Source organism: Oryctolagus cuniculus, chromosome 7 (assembly GCF_051225735.1).
Source record: "Oryctolagus cuniculus isolate XC-2025 breed Fujian yellow rabbit chromosome 7, ASM5122573v1, whole genome shotgun sequence".
NCBI lineage: Eukaryota > Metazoa > Chordata > Mammalia > Lagomorpha > Leporidae > Oryctolagus > Oryctolagus cuniculus.
Genome location: NC_142873.1, coordinates 106942552 through 106966188, shown reverse-complemented (window position 1 = coordinate 106966188; position 23637 = coordinate 106942552). Strand labels below are relative to the sequence as shown.

The 23637-nt window shown below is 41.3% G+C and overlaps 1 protein-coding gene across 4 annotated transcripts in view; it reads left to right on the top strand.

Moving 5' to 3' along the window:
• Positions 1-23637, top strand: part of PDE4B (phosphodiesterase 4B) — a 679542-nt gene that overhangs the window by 514843 nt on the left and 141062 nt on the right. For 3 of the 4 annotated variants that reach the window (XM_017346216.4, XM_051857656.3, XM_008265102.5), the window contains one exon: positions 13617-13811. In XM_017346216.4, coding sequence (XP_017201705.1) covers positions 13617-13811 — 195 coding nt within the window. Of the gene's footprint in view, positions 1-13616; positions 13812-23637 lie in introns of those variants that run through there. The other variant, XM_089337276.1, reaches the window with a different exon arrangement.

Genomic DNA, 23637 nt, shown 5'->3' with positions numbered 1-23637 from the left:
TCATCAGTTTGCACCCACACAGAAACACAAAGTGTAAAATACTGTTTCAGTACTAGTTATAGCATTACTCCACATTGGACAACACATTAAGACAGAGATCCTACATGAGGAGTAAGTACACAGTGACTCCTGTTGTTGACTTAACAATTTGACACTCTTGTTTATGGCGTCAGTAATCTCCCTAGGTTCTAGTCATGAGTTGCCAAGGCTATGGAAGCCTTTTGAGTTTGCCGACTCTGATCTTATTTAGATAAGGTCATAGTCAGAGTGGAATTTCTCTCCTCCCTTCAGAGAAAGGTACCTCCTTCTTTGATAGCCCATTCTTTCCACTGGGATCTCACTCACAGAAATCTTTCATTTAGGTCTTCTTTTTTTTTTTTTTTTCCCAGAGTGTCTTGGCTTTCCATGCCTAAAATACTCTCATGGGCTCTTCAGCCAGATCCAAATGCCTTAAGGGCTGATTCTGAGGCCAGAGTGCTGTTTAGGACATCTGCCCTTCTATGAGTCTGCTGTGTATCCCACTTCCTATGTTATATCGTTCTCTCCCATTTTGATTCTATCAGTTAGTATTAGCAGACACTAGTCTTGTTTGTGTGATCCCTTTGACTCTTAGACCTATCAGTATAATCAATTGTGAACAGAAATTGATCACTTGGACTAGTGAGAAGGCATTGGTACATGCCACCTTGATGGGATTGAATTGGAATCCCCTGGCACGTTTCTAACTCCACCATTTGGGGCAAGTCAGCTTGAGCATGTCCCAAATTGTACATCTCCTCCCTCTCTTATTTGTCTCTTGTCATACAGCTTACTTCTACATATGTTGTGAAAGCCACAATCTACATTTTTGCTTTCCAATCAATTTTTTAAATTTTTGTGTTTATTCATTTGAGGGGCAGAGAAAGAGAGACAGAGAAGGTGCCTATCCACTGATGCATTTTCCAAAACTCAATCCAAGTCATCCACATGGGCAGCAAGGACCTAAACTGTTGCCTCCTGGGGACTGCCCTAGCATGAAGCTAGAATCAGGAACCAGAACCATGAATCCAGTCCAGGCGCTCTGATGTAGGACCCAGACATCTCAACTAGCATCTTCACTGTTAGGCTAAATGCTTGCCTCCAGTTGATGGTGTTTTGAGAAATTTTAATAAGAAGAAAAAAAATCATTCCTTTGTGTAGGACCAGATTTCCATCTGGTGTTATTTTCCTTCTGCCTGAAGGATTTCCTTAGCATTTCTTTCGCTTCAGTTTTGCCAGTGATGCATCCTCCCAACTTTCATATGTCTGATGGAAATCGTGTTGTTTGATATTTTTGTTTGTGAGTTGATTTGTTTTAGATAGAAATAACTATTGTTTTCTGATGTACGAAATGGAAAATGATGATGCAGAAGAGAGTAAACTTGCTGTTTATACTTGCACAGTCCAAGCATAGGCAAGAAAGACAGGATTCAGAACACAGGGACTGGCTTCATAAAATCATGGAAATATACCCAGAGTAACAAGAAGATTGATGAACAGATGTTTACAGATGCAAGTGAATGGACTTATTTGTTAATGGATCGATCAAGCTGCTTTAAACCCAAGATCTACCATTAAAAACCTGAATCTTTGTTAAGCTATTTAAATGCTTTGAACTTCAAAATCAAGTTCATTCCTTTCTCACAAAGTGATTATGGCAATGAAATGAGTTAATATATGCCAAATGCTTAGGACAGGGCCTGGCATGATGTGCATGCTTAATACCTGTGAGGAAAAAGAAAACATGTCAGTTTTCCATGCTTTACTAAGAAAAGGAGAAAAGATTCTGAGGTCTCATATCCCTACTTGCTCTTCTCCCCCCTCCTCTCACTCCTCCTTCCTTCCTAAAAGAACATATTTAAAATCCAAATGCCAAGCTGTCTGCAGGTGCACTGTTCGAGACTGATAACATTTGGAGGCCAGATGTTAACTGACGTAAACACTATTAAGTGCTATGTAGCCCGGAGGCGGGGGCATTGATTTCCAATTTCATGATCATTGTTTGAGTTTACTGCCACTCCTTCCACCCACCCACCCCTATCAAGAAGGAAATATAAGACCTATGCATCTTCAAGAGAATGTAACTTATTTTTTCGAATAAAATATTCCTAAAGTGTTAAGCAATGGCTGTTTATAAGTGAAGAACTACATCTTCGATGTAGACCTCAACACCTCCATGAAGTTGTCTCAGAAATGTCAGTGACTTGTGATACCTGAACTCAAAATCAGAAATAAGCTGGGAGTAATAACCATAAAATGCTGTAAATCTGTGACAAGATTTTATATCCATTAATATTTTAAATTTGAGCTTGCTTAAGATTGGTGTGTGACCTGGTCCAATTACAAGAAATGAATCCTATTCTGTTTAAAGGAATATTTTTAAAATATAAGAATAAGCTGGGATTCTTGCAAATCACTGAAGTGATTGTTGACTCAGTCAATTATTCATTTTTCAACCCATTGATATAGCAGACATTTCTTCAGGATTAGCACTATGTCCCAAGCAAGTACAGGGTGATACTTAATACATTGGTAAAGATGAGATAGCCTTGGTGGGGGTTAGAGTCTCATGAGAAATAAAAGCAATTTAAAAGTAAAAGCAGACAAATATGGCAAAAACCTTTAGTAAGTATAAGGAAGAAAATGGATCTACTTAAATAATGGGTTGGGCAAGGAAATTTTTCATATTTTTTTAATTTTTTTTAATTTTTGTTTTGAAAGGCAGAGAAACAGAAGGAGAGAGACTGAAATACAGATATCTCTCATCAGCTGATTTGTCGCTCCCCGTCTTCGTGGAGGAACGACACAGGACCCTGCGCTGTTCTTCTGTCTGCTCGGCCCTCCCCGGGTTTGCTGCTGGTTCTTCCCGGGTTGGCTACTATCCCTTCCACCTCCGTGGAAGGGCAGTTCCCCCTGCCACATTCCCCACTTCCGCAGGGAAGCGGCACACCGCCGGCCGGCTCTCTCGGGGGCTGCACAGGTGTTCCCCTTAGATGTTCCTGGTTGCATGCCATCTCTCTCCTCCTTTATAGTCCTCCTCCGCCAATCCGGACTCGGCTGCCCACACGCCGAGTACGCTGCTCTCCTCCAATCAGGAGCAGGTCCTACAGTTTATTGGCTGAACTGGAGGCAGCTGTGCAGAAGCTGTTTTCTTCTCTCCCAGCGCCATATTGTGGGAGAGCAGATGCATAGAATAAGTCTTAATTCCAGTAACTTAGTCTAGTCCGAATTGCTCCCCACACTGATTCACACCCCAAATGCCCACAATGGCCAAGATTGGGCCAGGCCAAAGCCAGGAGCTGAGAACTAAGTTTGGGTTTCCCACATGGGTGGCTGCACACAACCACTTGAACCATCACCTGCTACCTGCTAGGGCACACATTATCAGGAATCTGGCATCTGGAGTAGAGCCAGGACTTCAACCCAGGCACTTCAATTTTGGAGGTACATGTCCCACGTGGCAGCTTTGCTCTTAAGTGCTTATACCTAGTAGATCATTTAATCCAAGGCTTAAAGAATGAGAAGAAGGCTGGCATTGTGGCATAGCAGGTTAAGCCATCACTTGCAAGGCAAATATGCTGGTTCAAGTCATGGTTGCTCCGCTTCCAATCCAGCTCCTTGTTAATGTGCCCAGGAAAACAGCAGAAGATGGACCAAGTACTTGGGCTCCTGCTTCTTACATGCAAGAGCTAGATGCGGTTCTTAGCTCTTGGCTGCTGGCTTCAGCTTGGCCCAGTCCATTCTGTTGTGGCAATTTGGAGAGTGAATAAGCATATGGAAGATCTGTATCTCTCTCTCTCTCTCTCTCTCTGCCTTTCAAATAAATAAATAAATAAATCTTCTTTTAAAAAATGAGAAGACAGCCATACAAAGAGTAGAGAAGGAAACAAGCAGAGAGGCCAGAATTTATTCATTCCTTCAATAAATATTTATTCAGCACTTTCTATGAGCCAAGAACTATTGGAAGCCAGAAGATACACCAGTAAACAAAACATACTTGTGCAAAAGCACTGAGGGTAGAAAGGATTTGATATGTTTCTAGAACAGCAAGGATGCCCCTGAGGCTGAATCATATTGAGCAAAGGCAGTGTGGTACCAGAAGTTAGGGGGCGACAGGGGCGAGTGTATTGGGAGATTGCTTATCCATGGTGGGATGGGATTTTATTCTGAAGGAACTGCAAGGTATTGTTATGTGGAGAGGGTTTGGAGGATGGGGTGGTGAGAGTAGAAGCATGAAGACCCACAGAGCGGTTACATTAGTTCTGATGAGAGTTTAATGCCCTGAAACAGTGTTGACAATAGAGAAAGAGAAGAATGCAGCTTTGAAACAAGGTAGACAGAACTCTTTGGTCAACAGAACAAAAGAAAGGAAAGGGAAGAAGAAAACAAAAGCATGGATAACTCTTATGTGTACAACTGGATAGATAGTGCCTCCATTTACACAATGAAGGAGAATTGATGAGGGGCAGGGCGGGGGGGTACTTTGTGGAGCAGGCAAGGTGGGACAAAATCAAGTCAGGATTCCTGTCTCAAGTCAAAAAATTAAATCAATCTAAAAATGGAATTCACTGTCTTGTGAGATTAACATATTTCCCATTACTGGAAAGGGCCAACAGAAGGTAAATGACCACTTATACACAATAGTTTAGCTACTGATTTAAAGTATATTTCTAGAACTGATTTCCAGATGCTTTATGAAGACTTAGCAAAAGAAAGCAGCAATTGCTTGAAGCCATCACTGGTTGAGTAAAAACTAATTTTCCTAGATCAATCTCATTTTCCTAAATTCCTTTCAGCTACCAGAAACTGACACCATATTATCAACAGGTATTTTATTTAATTAATAGATTTTGTCATCAGCAGAGCTACCTCATTTACAAATTGGATTATTTCTATCTTAAGAGAGTATTTGAATATTTGTTGTAATAACTTTTCTAAAATTTATTTTTAGTTTGACAACATTTTTTAAGTGGTGAAAGTCTGGGAAATATTGAGCAGGTCGGATAATTTGTATGCCTGATGTGAATACCAGGGCATCATCAATAAAAAGTTGTTCTTCCCCTTTGTAGTACCTACATGAACAGCACATTCCCACATGCAATCATTCTCATCTAGGGAATCCCTCTCTCTCCTGAGAGTGAATGTGCTATAGAAAGTGACTATGAGTTGTCATAGGTGACAGGATCTTTAGTGGGCGAACATTTGAAAGAGGATCTGTGAAGTTTCATCCATAATTAGAAAATTAAAAAGATGTATACATATTTTATTATACTCCTATTTCTGAAAAAAAACATTTTTACCTGAAAATAAATGAACAAAGTATTTTGTAAATTAGCTAGAAGTAGCATCCTTATAATTATGAAGTAGGATTGTTTCTGTATGCTCTTGTTTTCTTTGTGTATTAAATCAGGTGGCCTAGGAATAATACAAGGTGAAATTATTAAAGGCTTACACTAAAATATGCTCCAAAGCATTTGAAACAAAACTTTTCAAAAAGGGCCACTACCTGACAACTTCACTAGAAAAACTGGATGTTGATACTACATATTTGTTCACCACTTTCTTTAATGAAATGTTTACAACCCAAGAAGGATTCTTAAGCAGCACATAAAACAACTTTCAGGATAAAGTCCTTGGCAAAATTAAAGCTCTCTACCAAAGGACGATCAAGAAGAATGTTTGTAGCATTTCCATCTCTCACATGAGTGACACCAAGGAAAGAGAATGACAGCTGCCATATGTGGTCGCTGGCCATCTCCAAGGGGCATGGCATCCTGCGGAAATCATCCCAGCCTCCTCTCGGCAGATGGTATTTGATAGTAAACCCATGGTTCTTCTTTATGAACCTAGCTTTTTGGTGTTGATTAGAGCAGAGTGAAAGAGTTGTCTCTGAGTCTCTATGCCACTCACAGCCCTTTGCAGTATGTCCATGCTGTCTGTGTTGATTATAAAGGGGAATTTGTAAAAGTTCCTTGGTCCCAAACCATTCATGCTTCCATGTGTTCATGTTTCAGACATTGAATACCTATACTCCTATAGACACGACCTTAGCAAGGGTGTAAATAAATAGGAAAAAGGTATTCTTTATTCTTAATGAACATAACTCTTTGGGCTCAGACTAGTAAACTAACAGTTACACTGGACAAGTGCTAAGGTAGAGATAGACAAAGTCTCAGAGACTGCTGTGTGGAGTGACGGGACCACAGATGTGGAAGCTTAGATCACTAGCTGTAGAGATGGTACCAAACTTAAACCCAAGTCATCATCTGACTCAATTATTTGGCTAAAGAGAGTGTAGAAATGCAGCTAGGAAAGAAGCTAAGAACAATCTATATCACTACCTCTATCAGATCTCATTTCAGGTGACACTGAAGGAGAAAGATGGGTGGTGCCGCCTGCATTAGGGCAAGACAACATATGTGGCTGAGAAGAGTGCACCCACTGACTTCCCAAACTAGAAAGCACAATCTTCTCCCTATCTGCCCCGACCACATTATTATATTTAACGTTCTTCACAACTTTTACCATTATTTCGAATAATCTTATTTGATTGAATTATTTTCCCTGCTCCCCACGCCCCGGGACTTTATCTGTATTATAGATTTATGCATTGCTCATTTCTCAGAGCAATGCTTTTGTTTCATAGTGGGTGCTTTATAAAGATACTTGTTGAATTATTAATGATCATCACCAAAAATATAAAACCACACTTGAGAGCCAATTCTTCTTCTAGCTCCGAAATGTCTGTAAAATGTCTAATCTTACAGGCACTTCAGAGATCTCATAACCACAGCTCCATTTCATGTGGGCAAGACTGGATTATAAGAGCCAGAATACAGGAAGTCTCTGTTTCATTTCAGTTTGTGCCCCACAGAACAGGAACTGGAAGCCATCCTTTGTTGCTTCTGTGTAAGTCTTTCTGTGCAGAAAGCAGTTGGGGATTATTGTCCTGGATTTGATTTTCAAAACCCTTGGGAAGAAGAGAAAGCAATAGAAGATGCTTCTAGAATTCAGATGAACTGAACCTCATAGCTGTCCCTAGTCTATGGACGAGAAGCCAAAGACCTTGGAACTTTGGATAGAATTGCAAGATTCTGCTCTAGCCATCACCAGGGGAGGTCTGCCTGCCTTTGGCTAGGGTGTGGACGCTGCAACAGCTGGCAGGCTGTGATCTTGCACAGTTAAGTCTTTCATTGAAATCAGGACTGGCTGTAGTAAGCAGCCATTAATCACATAAAGGTGATTACTGTTCACTGTTGGTAAAATGCAGCCCCCTGTATACCTTTCTCATGTATAAGAACCAGAAAACACAATACATGATGTCCAACACAAAATACGTAACTAAGTATGAAAGTACTATTTATTTTCATCAAAAAAATCAAGAGTTTGAAAGTATTAGTTTCTACTTTTCTGGCAGAATTTTAAAAGAACACAGCAATTTTTTGTGAATATACCATCTCAACATGTGTGTTCATGTTATAGGCACAACAATTCTTAAAAGCAAAAACTCCTGGATGGAATTCCTGGGATACTGTGGGGTACCTGAAAAAGAGCCTAGGGACTCCAGGTAGGGATCCAGAAGTCTTAACCTGCCAGAGGCTTTAACTCAAGTGAAACAGGCTTTTTGTCAGCTGAGAGATACAAAGTATGAGATGTTTGCCTTCATTCAACAAATCTGTGTTATGTGCCATCTGGTGTGAAACTCACTGCTGGGGTCTGGGAATACAACAATAAATGAAGGCTCCGTTCCAAGGATGTCACCGTGTTAAGGCCTGAACAAGATAAGTAAACTAAGAAACAGACCAGTGTGGCAAGCTTTGGGATCAAAAAAGGTCCCCGGGGAAGTGGAGGCGAAGACTCTGCGCACAGATTATTCAGTTTAATTAAAGGAGGTCACACCTGAAGGCTTTTCAAATGAGATTCAATATTTTGAAGCCTCAATTTTCTCCTCTTTGCAACTGGATGAAGAGAATTAACCCACCAGAGATATTGTGAGAATGCAATGACATAGAAGATATTTACTAAGTATGCAAGTAATTTTTTAAAAAGTAAAATTAAAACAGCAGCTCTCTCTCTCTCTCTCTCTCTCTCTCTCTCTCTCTCTCTCTCTCTCCCCTTCTCTGCAAATGGCACAAAGAGTTTGTTATCTTTTCAGTGGGACTATTAGGATAAGCCAAATAGGATCTGCTGGGGAATGACAGAGTTGAAAAAGAAAAATCTCCTATGGTTCCAAAATGAATTATTCCTAGGATGTTGCTTCATAATCCTTTGTTACAGAAATTGGGACTGTGCAGGTAATTGAGAAATCAAGAAACAATCACCTTGGGGACAATTGCAGGCAATTCTGCACCTGGCTTGGCTTGAATTCTTGCAGGTAGAGCATCTCTTAGTTTAATCACAGGTTTCATGCACACCTTGTAGTTCTGATCTGTATCCTTGATTTTTCCTGCCAGGCTTATGAGTAAGGCTTCAGTCATATTTCTTGCTCCGACACTGCCAAGCATCCCCACCTGCTAGGATTGTAGGCTGGGTAGCACAGCCTGAAGAAACTGTGGTGGTCTCCTGCCATCTGCTGGCTGGCTTCCGTTACCACTCACCTCTGGCTCTGCAAGGATTCCTAGGGTGTGGAAACCACCAGGAGAAAGGAAGTGTGGGCAGGGAATGTTCCTGCTTTGTTTACCAACATGGAGATGAGAAGAGGGCAAACAGAAGCAGGGACAGGAGGGCTTCTCCACTCAGGGGATTGTGTAAAGATGTCACTGTTCCCAACGTCTTGGCTAGTGATAGTTCCAACCGTGTTTGTTTTGCTCAGAAACAACATAGTCATGCTTTTCAAAAATTTTGTTTTATTTTTAGATCATTGCCTTACAGGGCTGATCAAAGAAATTCATGTCAAATCTCTATAGTTGCATCTGAAGGAAATGTCAGAAAGTCATGTCTGGTGAGGTGAGGTGAGGACAGGATGTCAGAAAGAGGGAAGGGAGAGAAGAAACCTTTCCCCGTAAGTTACAGTCTTAATTGGTTCAGTTGACCTTTTTTGAAGACCAACTATTTACAAGATTCCGACCCAGGTGCCTGGGATACAAATCTGCATAATACTGAGTCCCCTTTCTCCTGAAGGTATCAGTCTATTGAGGAACAGATAAATAAATGAGGAAAAATGAGAAGTGCAAGTAACCGTGATACAGTGTGACTGGCACTCCTTATCTATGGGTTCCCCGTCCATGGATTCATCAACTGCAGATCAGAAATATTGAGGGAAAATCCGCATCAGAACTGAACATGTACAGACTCTTTCTTGTTTAAATTCCTTAAACAACCGAGTTTAACAAATGCTTACACAGCAATTACATTGCACTAGGTAGCAAAAGTCATCTAGAGATGATATAAAGTAAATGGGAGGATGTTCATAGGCCATTTGCAAATACCGTGCCATTCTATAGAAGGGACTGGAGCGGCCATAGATTTTTGGTATCCAAGGGTAGGGGGTCTTTGAAGCAGTCCCCAGTAGATACTAAGAGGACAACAGTGTGGTCTCAGGGAGTCAAGGGCACAGCAGAGGAGGAGCATGTATTCAAATTGAATGGAGGATACTGCATCCAAGAAAGTGTACTGGAGACAGACTGATGAATGAAGATAGTGTCTTCTTGGAGAGGCTGGGGGATGGCATTCCAGTTACAGGGAACACTGCTTCTCGCACACAGTATCACCCATCACCGCCGCCAGCAGAAGCTGAGAACTCCAGACAAGAAGAAGGAGAAAGTTGTTAGCACATTAGGTCTCAGGGAATGAGGCATTGATTCAATCCAGGGAGATCAGCAGAGGCGTGGAGAAGCCAGCACGTCCCTGTGCAGGAGGCAGCATGCAGACCCTGGAGATCGGAAAGCAGGACGCGGGGAGAAAGCAGCTCTGATCCCAGAAGAAAGGCCACTTTCATTGCTACTTCAGTCCGTGTGTGCATAAAGGAAACCCTTTCTGGAAGATAGAAGTCCCAGGCAAATATTCAGAAGTATGTGAGTGATATCCTCTCTTCAGCTACCTGAAAGGGCTGTGTGGGCTAATGTAAGTGTTAAAGTAGCTATACGTTCAAAGAAATCAGCTGCAACATTTTTAGAGTCATAAATAAGATGATCAAGAGTAGGGAAAATGTTTTTTAAAAATGTGGTACAGCGAGGCCATTACATAGCCCATGGAAAGTGATAATTCTAGAAACTGCAGTTTCATGATAAATTCTTCTTAAAAAATAAAAATACAAAGATACAGGAAAAATATTCAAATGGAAAATGCTCAACTGCTAGTAATCTTGCGGGTATTCTCCATTTTCTATGTTTCACACAGCAGTCTTATATCACTTTTCTAATGATTGTTTTTAAATACAAAAGGCTATAGTTGAATTGCATGTCCTGATTAAGGATGCGGCATAAACTACTCTAAATAAATAATGACCCGGTACCTGTGTTTGTTTCTGCTGTTTCAGATCCAGTTTTCTTCTGAATTGAATTTCAGTTTGTGCAGTTTGCTTGTTAAGTCTGTCCTCGGTCCTCCCCATGCCCACACCCCTCCTTGCTCCCTGGATCTGTGGGATGTATTGTGATGTCTGTCCACTAATTTTGCTGTGACTGGGGCTGGTGTCTGGTTGGTGATTCATGTTTGTTCCAAAGTTGTGCATCTGTGTTAGTTGCTTTGGAACAGTGCCCCAGGGAATATGAAAGGCCACTTGTCTCACTCAGACGGCTCCTTAGCCCCCAAGGATTATTCCCTGGCTTCTTCTGAGTACCAGCAGGCTCTCCTGTGAGTTTCAGCAGGGTAAGCAAGAATGAAAACAAAATCAAAGAGGAGCAACATAGGGAGAGCCTGGGTGCCTGGTGTAGTCTGAATTCATGTAGCAGGAGTGAACTTCCCAGACACTAACACCATGGACCCACGCAGGCCAAGGGCACTCCCCTTCAGGGTAATGGTATGTGCACTGACCTCCGGCCCACAAGGAACATCTCTAGCTGAAAACCCTCAATGGAAAAGTTTCTAAGAAATTTCTGGGCATACCCTCTTGGCACCTCTTCTAAGATTTTAGCACAGATGCACACAGTGACAGGCATAACATTTATGACTTCTTCCATATGAACACTGACCAACGCAGGGGTCTCACGCCACAGTGCTGGAACCTTTGTAGACAGGAGCCTTTCAGCTAGTGGATCTCTGGCAAGTCTGACTGACCCTCGAGGGCCTGGGGCAGCAGCTGGATGCCAACTGTTGAAAAGGTTTTAACATCTGTCCAGATGCATACCAGTTGAGCAACACATGAATACACGTGAAATGTAAAGGCTTCTTCTCACTGCTGGACTTAGTGTACTCCCATCTCCACCTTGTTCAGAAGCTTGCATTTTTTTGTCTTTAGGAAGCGGTCAGAGTCAGAATCAGGACTTACTGGTTCTACAGGATAAAGGTGCCATAAAAGAGTTCTTATCCACAAGGGAGATCTCATGGTTTGCTGAACAACTAGTACAGGTCTCTCCCAAGAGAAGTTTGCAAGCTTGCTTCATTATGTCTTCATTTGTTGCAATGTCTGTGGCTTACAACAGAGCTCCTCTTCCAGGCAGCCTGGCAAGCAGGGTGGTATGGATGAGTGACTGCTTGCCTCACTGCCCGTGTGCCGTGTATGAAAGGCAGCCCATCCCCGACGATCTGAGAAAACCCATCTGCCATATCTTGAAAGCCCAAATACATACTGGGCTGCTGCGGTTCTTCCTGGTCTGTTATCCAGAGATTCTCACTCGCTGCTTCTTAACAGACACCTGGAGTTTGGGGGTTGTCTGGGAGCAGCTCCTCAGAAGGATCTCTGGGAAAACATTATAACCCTGTATTCTGTCATTTCTTCCTCTCCTGTTTCAAGGAAACCAACAGCTTCAAGGCAATTTGCTGCCTCCCCTATCTTCATTCAAGATAGCAGCCACCTTCTTGCAGTCTCATTGACTCTTTACATACCAACCACAATTTGTGTTTGGATGCAGAGAATGGGGGGAAATTTTACTCCGTTATCCTATGGGCTGTTCCAGAACCCTGTGGTTAGGGAAATCTGAGGTTGTAAAGAAGTGAATTGGAAGACTTGAGTCTTTAGATTCTTGTTCCACAAGTTACTAGCCTGTGACTTTAAGCAAGATATCTACATCTCTCTAAGTCTCATTTACCACAAAGGTAGAGTGGTATCTTACTGTATACTTCAAAGGGTCAGGAGTAAGTTGAATGATACAAAGGCGTATCAGTTGTTCATATAAAATGGAATTATGTTTATTTTTGTTCCAAAAATTTTTAAATCCAGGCATAGTTTTTTCATAATATGTGTTTTGTTGAACTTTTTGAAAACTACTTATATGCATGGATTTAAAAATCTGAGGCACCCAAGTTAATTTAACTTTTAATTTCATTTTCTATGAGCTTTTTGAAATATTTCTTATATCAGAAAACATTGTATGAACTGAAGAAATATCAGGAAAATCCATCTGAAGATAGCAGTAAGAACTACTGGAAGAAAAGAACAAAGAATGAAGAAATACATGATGGCAGCTGGATGAGTGTAAAGGAAGCCCACTGTTGTGGTCTGACTTAGAAAAGTAGCCCTAGCCCTGTACCCTTTTTGCACAATCTCTGCAAAGCTTTACCTGGGCAGCCGTAAGTGTCTACAGAAATACTAGGCAAGACAGTAACTATCAATCTGAGCCTGAGGGAGGTAGTATGGGTGCAGGCAAAAATGCATTTGGAATGATGAAGGAGAGTGTGGGAAAGACACAGTGGCTATGGTAGTTCCAGGATAGGAAGAGAGCTAACGACAGGCAGAATCTCTGCTACACCCACCTGCATATTTATTGGGTAGAACTTTCTTAAGAATCCTAGGCTAGTAAGCACTTTTGAGAGTGAGAGAGAGTGATCAGGACTATCAATAGTGCAGCTCTGGAGGTGCCGCTGAGTGCATCCTCCAGAGACCAATCTCTGCAGTCCTGGGGAGTAATTAGGTGGTGTTGTCAGATCAATTCAGTCATTTGCTGTGTTTGAACCTGCACATGAATGTGAATGCTCAGGCTGCACCTCTCACCTAATCTGCCAGTGGAGGTTCTCAGGATAACACTGTCCCCAAAACATCTGGGGTGTGCATTTGTGTCTTTAATGAGACTGTGGTCTTTATTAATGGCAGAAAGAAGTCTTCCCACTAGGAAGACCCATTCAGGGACTGACAGTGAACGCTGTGCTAGATACTGGAGTTTCTTCTTATCACCAATTGTTTTACAATTATCTCTTATTCCAAATTGGTCGAAGTTGCTCTTATTCCTGAAAGGCCATCGGGGTCTGTCCCTGGCTTCAAATTCGGGCTCCACTATTTGCTAATGGTAGACTTAGCTGGATGACTGAACTTCGAGGGGACTAGTTTCCTCCAGACAAAATGAAAACAATAGCAACTATCACTCAGAGCTCTTTTGGGGGCCAGAATTTTCCACAAAGTGGGAAGTTTTCTGTCCTTGTTACGTGTGGGTTCTCAAAGCATGTTAGATGTTGATGTCCTTTTTGGTAGTTCTCCTGTGACCAGAGTTCCCTGCTTTCTTTTTAAGCTTTGACGTGGAAAATGGCCCTTCTGCAGGCCGGAGCCCGCTTGACCCCCAGGCTGGCTCTTCCTCTGGGCTGGTGCTTCACGCCACCTTTCCCGGGCACAGCCAGCGCAGAGAGTCCTTTCTCTACAGATCAGACAGCGACTATGACTTGTCACCAAAGGCAATGTCGAGAAACTCCTCACTTCCAAGCGAACAGTAAGTACAAGCTTGTCTCACACTTACCTCATCTTTAATCCTGTTTCACCAACAGTGCCAGCGTTCTCCTTTCACCTGTACAAAGGAGGGAGAGAAAAATGAACACAAAGAGAGGTGACAGTGATGTCCATCTCAAGGGTGTTAATGCTCTATAGCATGAGCGGTATGTAGCCAGGGTCGACAAGGCCATGAGAAACCCCAGGCACAGTGTCCAGTTTATATGTTATTGAATCCTGAAAAAATTCATTTTCTAAACTGCTGAATCATTGTATGAGATGAGAACATCAACGCTTTTTGCAAATCACACTTGAATATGGGGCTGCATGCATGGTTTGCCTGGGACTCCAGCAAGGAAGAAGAATGGTGGCTGGTTCCACGCATACCCTCCCAGTGGCCATTGCTCAATGACATTTAGTAAACTGCCATCCAGTCACATGCCTGTGTCTGTTCTCAGGAACATTCACACAATGCCCACTTGTTGCCCAGATTGTGGTGAGACACAACACCCTCCACCACCCGATTGAGCACAGCTGATGTTTTTGTTTTGCTGCTATTAATTGTAGATCTCTATTTCAGGAGCAATGACTGGGTGGTGTCGCCTATTTAGTAAATTTCTGAAACTGAATAAAACTGGATACTGAAAGTCATGTCTTAAAAAGGGTTCTGGGCATGCATACAATTGTATTTACCATCATATGTTACAAAAATATCAGTAGCTCCCTAAAGTGTCCAGCCTGGAAAATTCCACTGGGTTCTGTTCCATTTTTGGAAAAGAAGCCAAAACAGTTCACCCTCTTGTGAAAAGGGCAGGGGACATTTTAAAGCTACCAGTAAGGGGGCCGGTGCTGTGGTGCAGCAGGTTAACGCCCTGGCCTGAAGCACCAGCATCCCATATGGGCGCCGGTTCAAGACCCAGCTGCTCCACTTCCTCTCCAGCTCTCTGCTGTGGCCTGGGACAATGGTGGAAGATGGCCCAAGTCCTTGAGCCCCTTCACCCACATGGGAGACCTGGAGGAATTTCCTGGCTCCTGGCTTCAGATTGGCGCAGCTCTGGGCATTGCAACCATCTGAGGAATGAACCAGTGGATGGAAGACCTCTCTCTCTCTCTGCCTCTCCTCTCTGTGTAACTCTGACTTTCAAATAAATAAATAAATCTTTAAATAAAAAAAAAATAGTAAGAAAACATCACTGAGGGTATATCTGTCAACCAGCCAATTTTTATAGAAACCCCTGACCTACAATATCTCAATCACCATGTGGGCCAAAATTCACTTTTTTTTCTCATTTGGCAAGTGTTTACTGAGGCTCTGCTATGTTTCTTTAAAAAAAAAGCTTTATTTATTTTTTTAATTTATTTGAAAGTGTTACAGAAAGGAGGAGGCAGAGGCAAAGAGAGAAAAATTTTCTATCTGCTGGTTCACTCCCCAAATTGTTGCAACGGCCGCTGCTGATCCAGACTGAAGCCAGGAGCCAAGAGCTTTATCTGGGTCTCCCATGTGGGTACAGGGGCCTAAGGACCTGGGTCATTCTCTACTGCTTTCCCAGGTACATTAGCAAGGAGCTGGATGGGAATTGGAGCAGCCAGGACTTGAACCAGAACCAATATGGGATGCTAGTGCCGCAGAAGGCAGCTTAACCCACTGTGCCACAGTGCTGGCCCCTCTCCTATGTTTTTTATAGTGTGCCAGACTCTGCAGAAAAAAAAGATGAACAAAAGAGTGGAAAAATCACATATCAGTTAAAACCCAATCTCATTCTTTAAAAGTTTCCATGTGCTCAGCACGAGGATAGCGGTAAGATGAACATATATGTACAACTAACTCTACAAAGTAGAAGGAAACTAAGAAAAAGAGCACTTAACATGAGGCTGGATCCACTCATGCATGTTATCTCTGTTAATCTGCACAACAACCCCAGCCAGTGTGTGCCATTACTACCCCCACACTTTAGACGATGAAATTGGAACTCTGATTGAGAAACTTGCTTCTACCATGAGCATATAGCATGTTAAATCCCGGATGTAGCTAACAATGATGTGTTAGTCCATTTATTGTTGCTATAAGAAAGTACCCAATGCTGGTTATTTTGTAAAGCAAAGAGGTTTATTTGACACATAATTCTGTTACTGGCTGGTCCAAACAGCCTGGTGCCAGCCCACTGGCTACATCTTAACATGGTAGACAAACAGAAAGGGAGCTAGGTGGGGCCAGGTGCATGGAGTGACCTTGCTTTATCAAAACCCATTCTCAAAGAGTTAGCCCCACCAGACCTACCTACATCCCTTCTGTCGGTAGCACCCTGTTGACAAGTTCCCCACCTTCTAGAGAGTCTGCTGCCTCTCCCATCATCACACTGGGTGTGTGTACTTTCAGCAGATGCACTCTTGGAGGACACAACAAAACTATGACAAAACCATACCATTGACCATATTAAAATCCTGTGGACTCCTTTAGCCTCTGCTCTTCAAACTGCAAAGTAGCATCTTTCCTACCAAGGAAGAAAATGGATGGATGCAGAGAGGAGATATCTAAGACTAGTGGAAAGGTAGCCCTTTTGCCATAGATCATGTAAGGACTGGCAGTTTCTGACTAACATTTGACAATGAATGTAGTAGGAATTCTCTCCTGCATCGAGATAAAAACCTTTCTAGACTTCATCATGGGGGAACATGGGGAATGTGGTGAGCTCAAAGTAATCAAAGCTTCATACTCACAATGTTACAGACAAAAGACTAGTTTTGGGAACCAGTTATTTACTAAATTAATTTACTAAATTAATTCTTCAATGAATAGTTCTCCGAACACATGCCAAACAGTGTGATGAGTCTTGGGGTCATTTGCAGTCTTTACAGAAGTCTCTAACCTAAATCCACATTAAATTCTGAAGATTCATTACTTGGAATCACAAGATTATAGAAATTTCCACTGTGAAAAGACCTTAAATATCACAATTCAACTCAATCTACAGCTGTTGAAACAAACATGGAGTTCTGGACGACTCCATATCCAATATCCATGGCAGTAGTGATTTACTGACTTCTCAGTGTTACTGACCAGCAAAATTTCCCCCCAGTCTTAGAACCCATGGTGTTGCCAACCTTAAATTTAGGCAGGCAAGGGTAATATAAATGTAAATTATTTAGTATCATTTTCAATTTTAAAGGATAAGGACTTTTAAGAAAAAATAGAAAAAGTAGAAAGAGTATACTTTCATGCTATAATAGCGTTTTCCAAGAAAACAGTTGACAACCTAATAATATCACCCTATCAGAAATACTGATAAATGAATATATTGAAACCCTTGCATGAATAAAAATAGTGCAAAATTTTGCTTTGTCAATGTTTCAACTTTGCAATAAAAATTTTTATGTATTTGTTGGTTTAGGAATTTATATTGTCAACACAACAAAAGGCAGAGTTTGAATAATTATCCAAGTCTCTGGTATTTCATTTAATAGGACCATATTTGAAAATCCATTTTCACACAGGCATCTGGATCTCAACTGAAGTAATGCTCCTCTAGCTGTTTCACCTGATGGTTACTTTTCAGGATGAACTGAAATGCAAAGAGGAACAGTGGCCCTCAAGTTTCTCACTGCTTCTCCTACCTCTTCCTGTCAGAAAGAAGGGTGGTGATAAACCAGGAGTCTTCTGTGAAGGCCCTTGTGTGGGAGCTCTGAAAGCCTGCTAGGAGCCCCTTATAGAGAAGTCATTAATTTATATAAAATCAGGAACCCTTGTGAAATTCCAGTGCATTAAATTCTAGTCATAGAAGACACTTCTATTCATAAAATTTCATAAAATGTCATAAAATTTCTGTCTAAATGCCTTCAGAAGACTAAGAGGGAAAAAAAGAGAATAAGTGAAAAATATAAAAGGAAAAATATAAAATTAAAAATGGATAGGGGCCAGTGTTGTGCTATAGCAGGTAAAGCCTCCCCCTAAAATATCAGCATCCTACAAGGGTGCTAGTTCATTCTCTGCTGCTCCACCTCCCATCCAGCTCCCTGCTGGGGGTCTGGGAAATGCAGTGGAGGATGGCCCATGTGCTTGGGCCCCTGCCACCCAGGTGGGAGACCCAGGTGAATCATGTGGCTCCTGTTGGCAGCCTGGCTCAGCCCTGGCAGTTGTGGCCACTTGGCTTTGTCTTTCAGCAATAAAGGAGAGACCAAAATAAGGTTTTCTAGTAAAGCACAACAATATTATCACTAGGTCCCCAAAGGAAATTTTGGATACTTCCCCAGATGTGGCAATAGTCTGCTGGTTTTCCGCAGTGCCTTTCTTGTCATCATCTCTCATGCAATGCCTTTGCAGATTGAGGTACAGAGATTTCCCAAAGAGTACATAATGTTCTGCAAACAGATGAGATCAGTGTTATTGCCCCCAAACTGTAGCAGGAACCACTCTGGGCAGGATGGAGTTTTGATCATCAGCCTGCAAGTCACAAGATTTTCTATATTCATTGGGTCATCCCATTGGCAACACAGTACACAGACAAGAAGGTTTGTAAACCTGCCATTTACATGAGGATTAAGTGGTCTCTTGAGACAGCTGTCAAGGGAAATGAGAACTTGGAATCGTCCCCACTGAAATTTAAGCCATGTTTAGTGATGGTTCACCAGAACGTGCAGTGTGCTGTCTAAAGCTTGCCTTAGCCTTGTTGTCACCACAGTTACTAGCACCAAGATTTTCCTTTATCATCTCTAAATGATCTATAAGCAAGTCAGACATTTATTGGGCATTTCCTATGGAGATGTACTACCCAAAGTAGTATATATTGCTTTAATTCAAAGTCCTTGATAGTATTTTAATTAATTTACTCTCCATATACCCAGTGTGGTAGGCATTATGATTATCTTTTAAAAATCAGACACTGGGGGGACTGGTGCCGTGGCGCACTAGATTAATCCTCCACCTGCGACATTGGCATCCAATATGGGTGCAGGTTCTGGTCCTGGTAGCTCCTCTTCCAGTCCAGCTCTCTGCTGTGTCCTGGGAAAGCAATGGAGGATGGCTCAAGTGCTTGGGCCCCTGCACCTGCATGGGAGACCGGGAGGAAACACCTGGCTCCTGGCTTCAGATTGGCGTAGCTCTGGCCATTGTGGCCACTTGGGGAGTGAACCAACAGAAGGAAGACCTCTCTCTCTCTCTCCCTCTCTCTCTCTCTCTCTCACACTGTCTGTAACTCTGCCTGTCAAATAAATAAATAAAATCTGGGGCACAGAGAGGTAGAATAATAATAAATAGAAAGCAAGACTTAAATACAAGGAGTATAAGTAACTAAACCACATGGATATGCAGCACATAAATGGGCTGTAAATGAGGCTGGAAAATAAAAATGTAACTTACATATGATTTTAAGAATTTTTACAGCAAAGTAAACTTATCTTTTAATTCTATTTCCCATGAACTTCTTGAAGTGCTCTCATAGCGGGTTCATCTGTGCTCTACTTGTCTTTCCAGCTGCTAGGAGGATCACATTTATTCTTTCTTTTAATAAATATTTACTTAAATTTAGGCACTTTGCTAACAAATAAAACAATTCCAGTGTCTCCAGGAAAGCTGAATGTTCAGTAAGTTAAAGCTGCATTTATATCTTCAGATGAGGGGAACTATTCAGCGGTACACACAAGACTTTGAAAGGTCTGGCCCAGCAGGGCAGGCAGCCTACTGAGGACATTATGGTTCAGCTAAAGGAGTCAGCAGGTGTAAGGAAGGATGTGCAGAGGAAAGGCCACATGCTGACCAGCACTCTACGCATGGGAAGCATTGTGGGCAACCGCAGAGCAGTACGGTTGACACAGAGAATGTTAGGGATGGGGAAGTTGTGGAAGATGAGGCTGCACAAGCGAGCAGGAACTTCTGCATGAGGGCCATCTGCTGAGGTAGCCTTCATGCCATGGGTGAGCAACGGGAAGCTACTAACGGCTCTTAGGCAGGAAAATACATAATCAGAAGTATGTTTAGAAAGATGGCTCCAATTCCGTTATGAAGAATGGTTTGGAGGATTAACACACTAAAGACCAGTACCCAAGACCCAAATGGGGGAACAGGTAACAGAGCATAAGGCTCTACATGAAAGTGCATCCAGTAGGCGGTTAAAAAATATTTGCAAGTTGGGAGCAACAGAGGTGGCTGATTGACTTTGGGATGAGAGAGATGGAGGTTTCAGTCTTGGCCAACACGATAGGTGGTTGCCACATTTCCTAGCATCCGCAACCTTTTCCTATTGCATGAAATAAAGTATATAAAAGTGTTTTATATACTGTTAGGTACAAAATAAATATGAAATTCTCTTGATTGCAACCATAAAAGACGTGAATTTCTTAAAAGGGTCTCTTAACAGCTGGGAAGACAGGCATGCAAACTTACTTATAATAATAAAGATAGTGACTACATAAAAAGAATGACTATAACTAAATAAAGTGTTTTTATATGCCCACCAATTTTATTTAAAGTTCTATAAGTATAGTCAATCATTTAATTCTCATAGAACCCCATTTTGTAGATGAAAAAAAAATTGATGGAAAGGTTACCCAACGTCTCACAGCTAGCAATAATACAGCTGACAAACCAATGTTAGAGGCTTCTAGATCTGTGTTCTTGAACAGTGTGGGGTGCATCTCTTTATAAGGAAGGCTAAAATCTGTACAAGGAAAATACAGTTCTGTGTAGGGAGAAAACAGAGAAAAGTGAAAGTAATCAATTAAATTCAGAATGTAGCGATGTAAAGCAGAATGTTTGCTTTCTAAAAAATCATTTCCTTCTTTAAAGCAGACTTAGCTTCAGTTCCAAGATCCATTTCTAAGAATGAATTCCAAGATGGGAGTTTTCATCTGAATTTTTGTCAATCAAGTTGTAATGTGCTGATTTGGTCACTAGGTGTTGCTCGTGTAATTGTTCTGAAGATTTAGTCTCTCTCCTAAGAGAGGACTTCTCTAGTGGCATGGAAAGAAACAAATGCATCCTTTTCATATAACCAATCAATTATTTTGTTACTGCTATCCCAGTTTATTCTTCTTAATAGCATGGGAGACCAGGAGGAAGCACCTGGCTCCTGGCTTCAGATTGGTGCAGCACAACGGCCGTAGTGGCCATTTGGGGGGTGAACCAAAGGAAAAGGAAGACCTTTCTCTCTGTCTCTCTCTCTCTCACTTTCTAACTCTGCCTTTCAAATAATAATAATAATAATAATAATAATAATGGTAATATGTGAAGTCATGATATTAAAAAAATTCTATGGATAGATAATCTGGCTGTACTCAAACAGGTGTTTTATTTGTGTTTTGTTTCTTTTCTAATATTTACCACAAGTTATTTGGTAATGTCTCTAGCAGCTGTTATCTGACAAACTGCATTAGCTGTTGCAGCTCAAATCAATTAAGGCAGCCAGTGCTGGGAATCTATAAATCCATTTCTTGCTTCTGAATGTTCTGCTCTCCTAAAATTAAGAAGTGCTGTAGTGCTAAAGTCACATTGCCCCTTGTGTTTTCTTGCCTCTCTTTAATCATTAGTTTGTGTAATTCATTCAACAGTACATCAGCTCCAGGCACTACAGATGTATAAGTTTGCTTGTATTATTTCTCTTTCATTAGATATTTAAACTCCAGAAGTCCTGGAAGCATAGAAGACCTACTTAACTGTAAATTCATTACCTGGAACTTCACATCACAGATATCAGCAAACAGCAAGATCTTTCACTCATCTCAGAATCCATTTAAAGAAAATAGATGAGGAAGGAAGAGCTTTTGACATTCATCACACTGCATCGATCATGACTTCTCTCTTCATTCTTTGTTCTGTCACCCCTACTGGCCACTTTTCAAGACCCCAGCTTTCTTACCTGGACTCACATCTATATATACTGCCACCTAAGGAAGCCAATCCCTGTCATTGCCTTCATTATCCCTACTTCTGTAGATAACTCCTGAATCAATGGCTCTCATCCCCATATCTCAGTCTTCCTGCCTGATCTCTCAACCTAGATGTCCATATAAGTACCTTAAAACTCAACATGTACCTCAAAAACTCAAGGAAGCCTTAAAAATCCCCCAATTCCTCCTTACTTTTATTTCTGTCATGGACTTGCATTTTTCTGTTATCTATTTTTTAAATGGAAAACACTATTTCTTTGTATCACTTGTACAGTTAAATGAGAGGTTCTGGGAAGACCTCCAGGGTGCCTTCAATTGTCTCCTCCTCTTCCTTTCTTGGCCTTACCTATTCCTCTTATCACCTGAATCAGTTCAGTGTCCTCCTAACTGTTCCTTCTGGATTTCTCCCCTCTCCAATTCACCCCTGACATCCATAGCATTTTACTCTCTTCTTTCAAAAAAAAGTTTTTTTAATTAATAGTAAGTGCACCATTCGGGACATGCTCAAGCTGACTTACCTCAAATGGTAGAGTTAGAAACATACCAGGGGATTCCAATTCAATCCCATCAAGGTGGCATGTACCAATGTCATCTCACTAGTCCCGGTGATCAATTTCTGTTCACAATTGATCATAATGATAGGACTAAGAGCCAAAGGGAGCACATAAACAAGACTAGTGTCTGCTAATACTAGCTGATAGAATCAAAAAGGGAGAGAATGACCCAACATAGGAAGCGAGATACGCAGCAGACTCATAGAATGGCAGATATCCTAAACAGCACTCTGGCCTCAGAATCAGCCCTTAAGGCACGCGGATCTGGCTGAAAAGTCCATGAGAGTATTACAGGCATGGAAAGCCAAAACACTCTGGGGGAAAAAAAAACAAAACAAAACAAAACAAAACAAAACAAAAAAACAAAAAACAAAACAAAACAAAAAAAAAACCTAAATGAAAGATCTCCGCAAGTGAGATCCCAGTGAAAAGAACAGGTCATCAAAGAAGGAGGTACCTTTCTCTGAAGGGAGGAGAGAACTTCCACTTTGACCATGACCTTGTCTAAATAAGATCAAAATCAGCGAACTCAAAAGGCTTCCATAGCCTTGGCGACTCATGACAAGAGCCTAGGGTGATTACTGATGCCATAAACAAGAGTGTCAATTTGTTAAGTCAACAACAGGAGTCACTGTGCACTTACTCCTCATGTAGGATCTCTGTCCTTAATGTGCTTTACATTGTGATTTAATGCTATAACTAGTACTCAAACAGCATTTTTCACTTTGTGTTTCTATGTGGGTGCAAACTGTTGAAACATTTACTTAATGTATGCTAAACTGATCTTCTGTATATAAAGAGAATTGAAAATGAATCTTGATGTGAATGGAAGTGGGGAGGGAGAGGGAAAGGGGAGGGTTGCGGGTGGGAGGGAAGTTATGGGGGAGGGAGCCATTGTAATCCATAAGCTGTACTTTGGAAATTTATATTCATTAAATAAAAGTTAAAAAAAACACACTTGCACATGTGGAAAAGGAGACCTAAAAGTATAGCCTTTTTGTAAAGGTGAAAAATTGAGGACAGTGTAAATGCTCATTAGTTGGGGAAGAAAAGTAAAGTTTAGAATATGTCTCTAGAGGAATATTAAAGAATAAAATGAATAAAATATTTTAAAAAGCAACCTGCTAATCTTTAACACTAAGCAAGAAAAACAAAACACCTTAATTAGAGATATGTTTGTATATTTCAGGATTCTTCTAATGCCTTCTATAAGCCATCGTCCCACCCTTACTATAGTTTCTCAATATTGGCACTATTAATATTTGGGCCAGAGTCATTCTTTATCATTGGGGGTCATCAGGTACACTGTAGGATATTTAGTAGCATCCTGACCTCTATGTACGAGATTTCAGTAGCAGCTCCTTAGCCCTCTAATTATGATAATCAAATTTTCTTCAT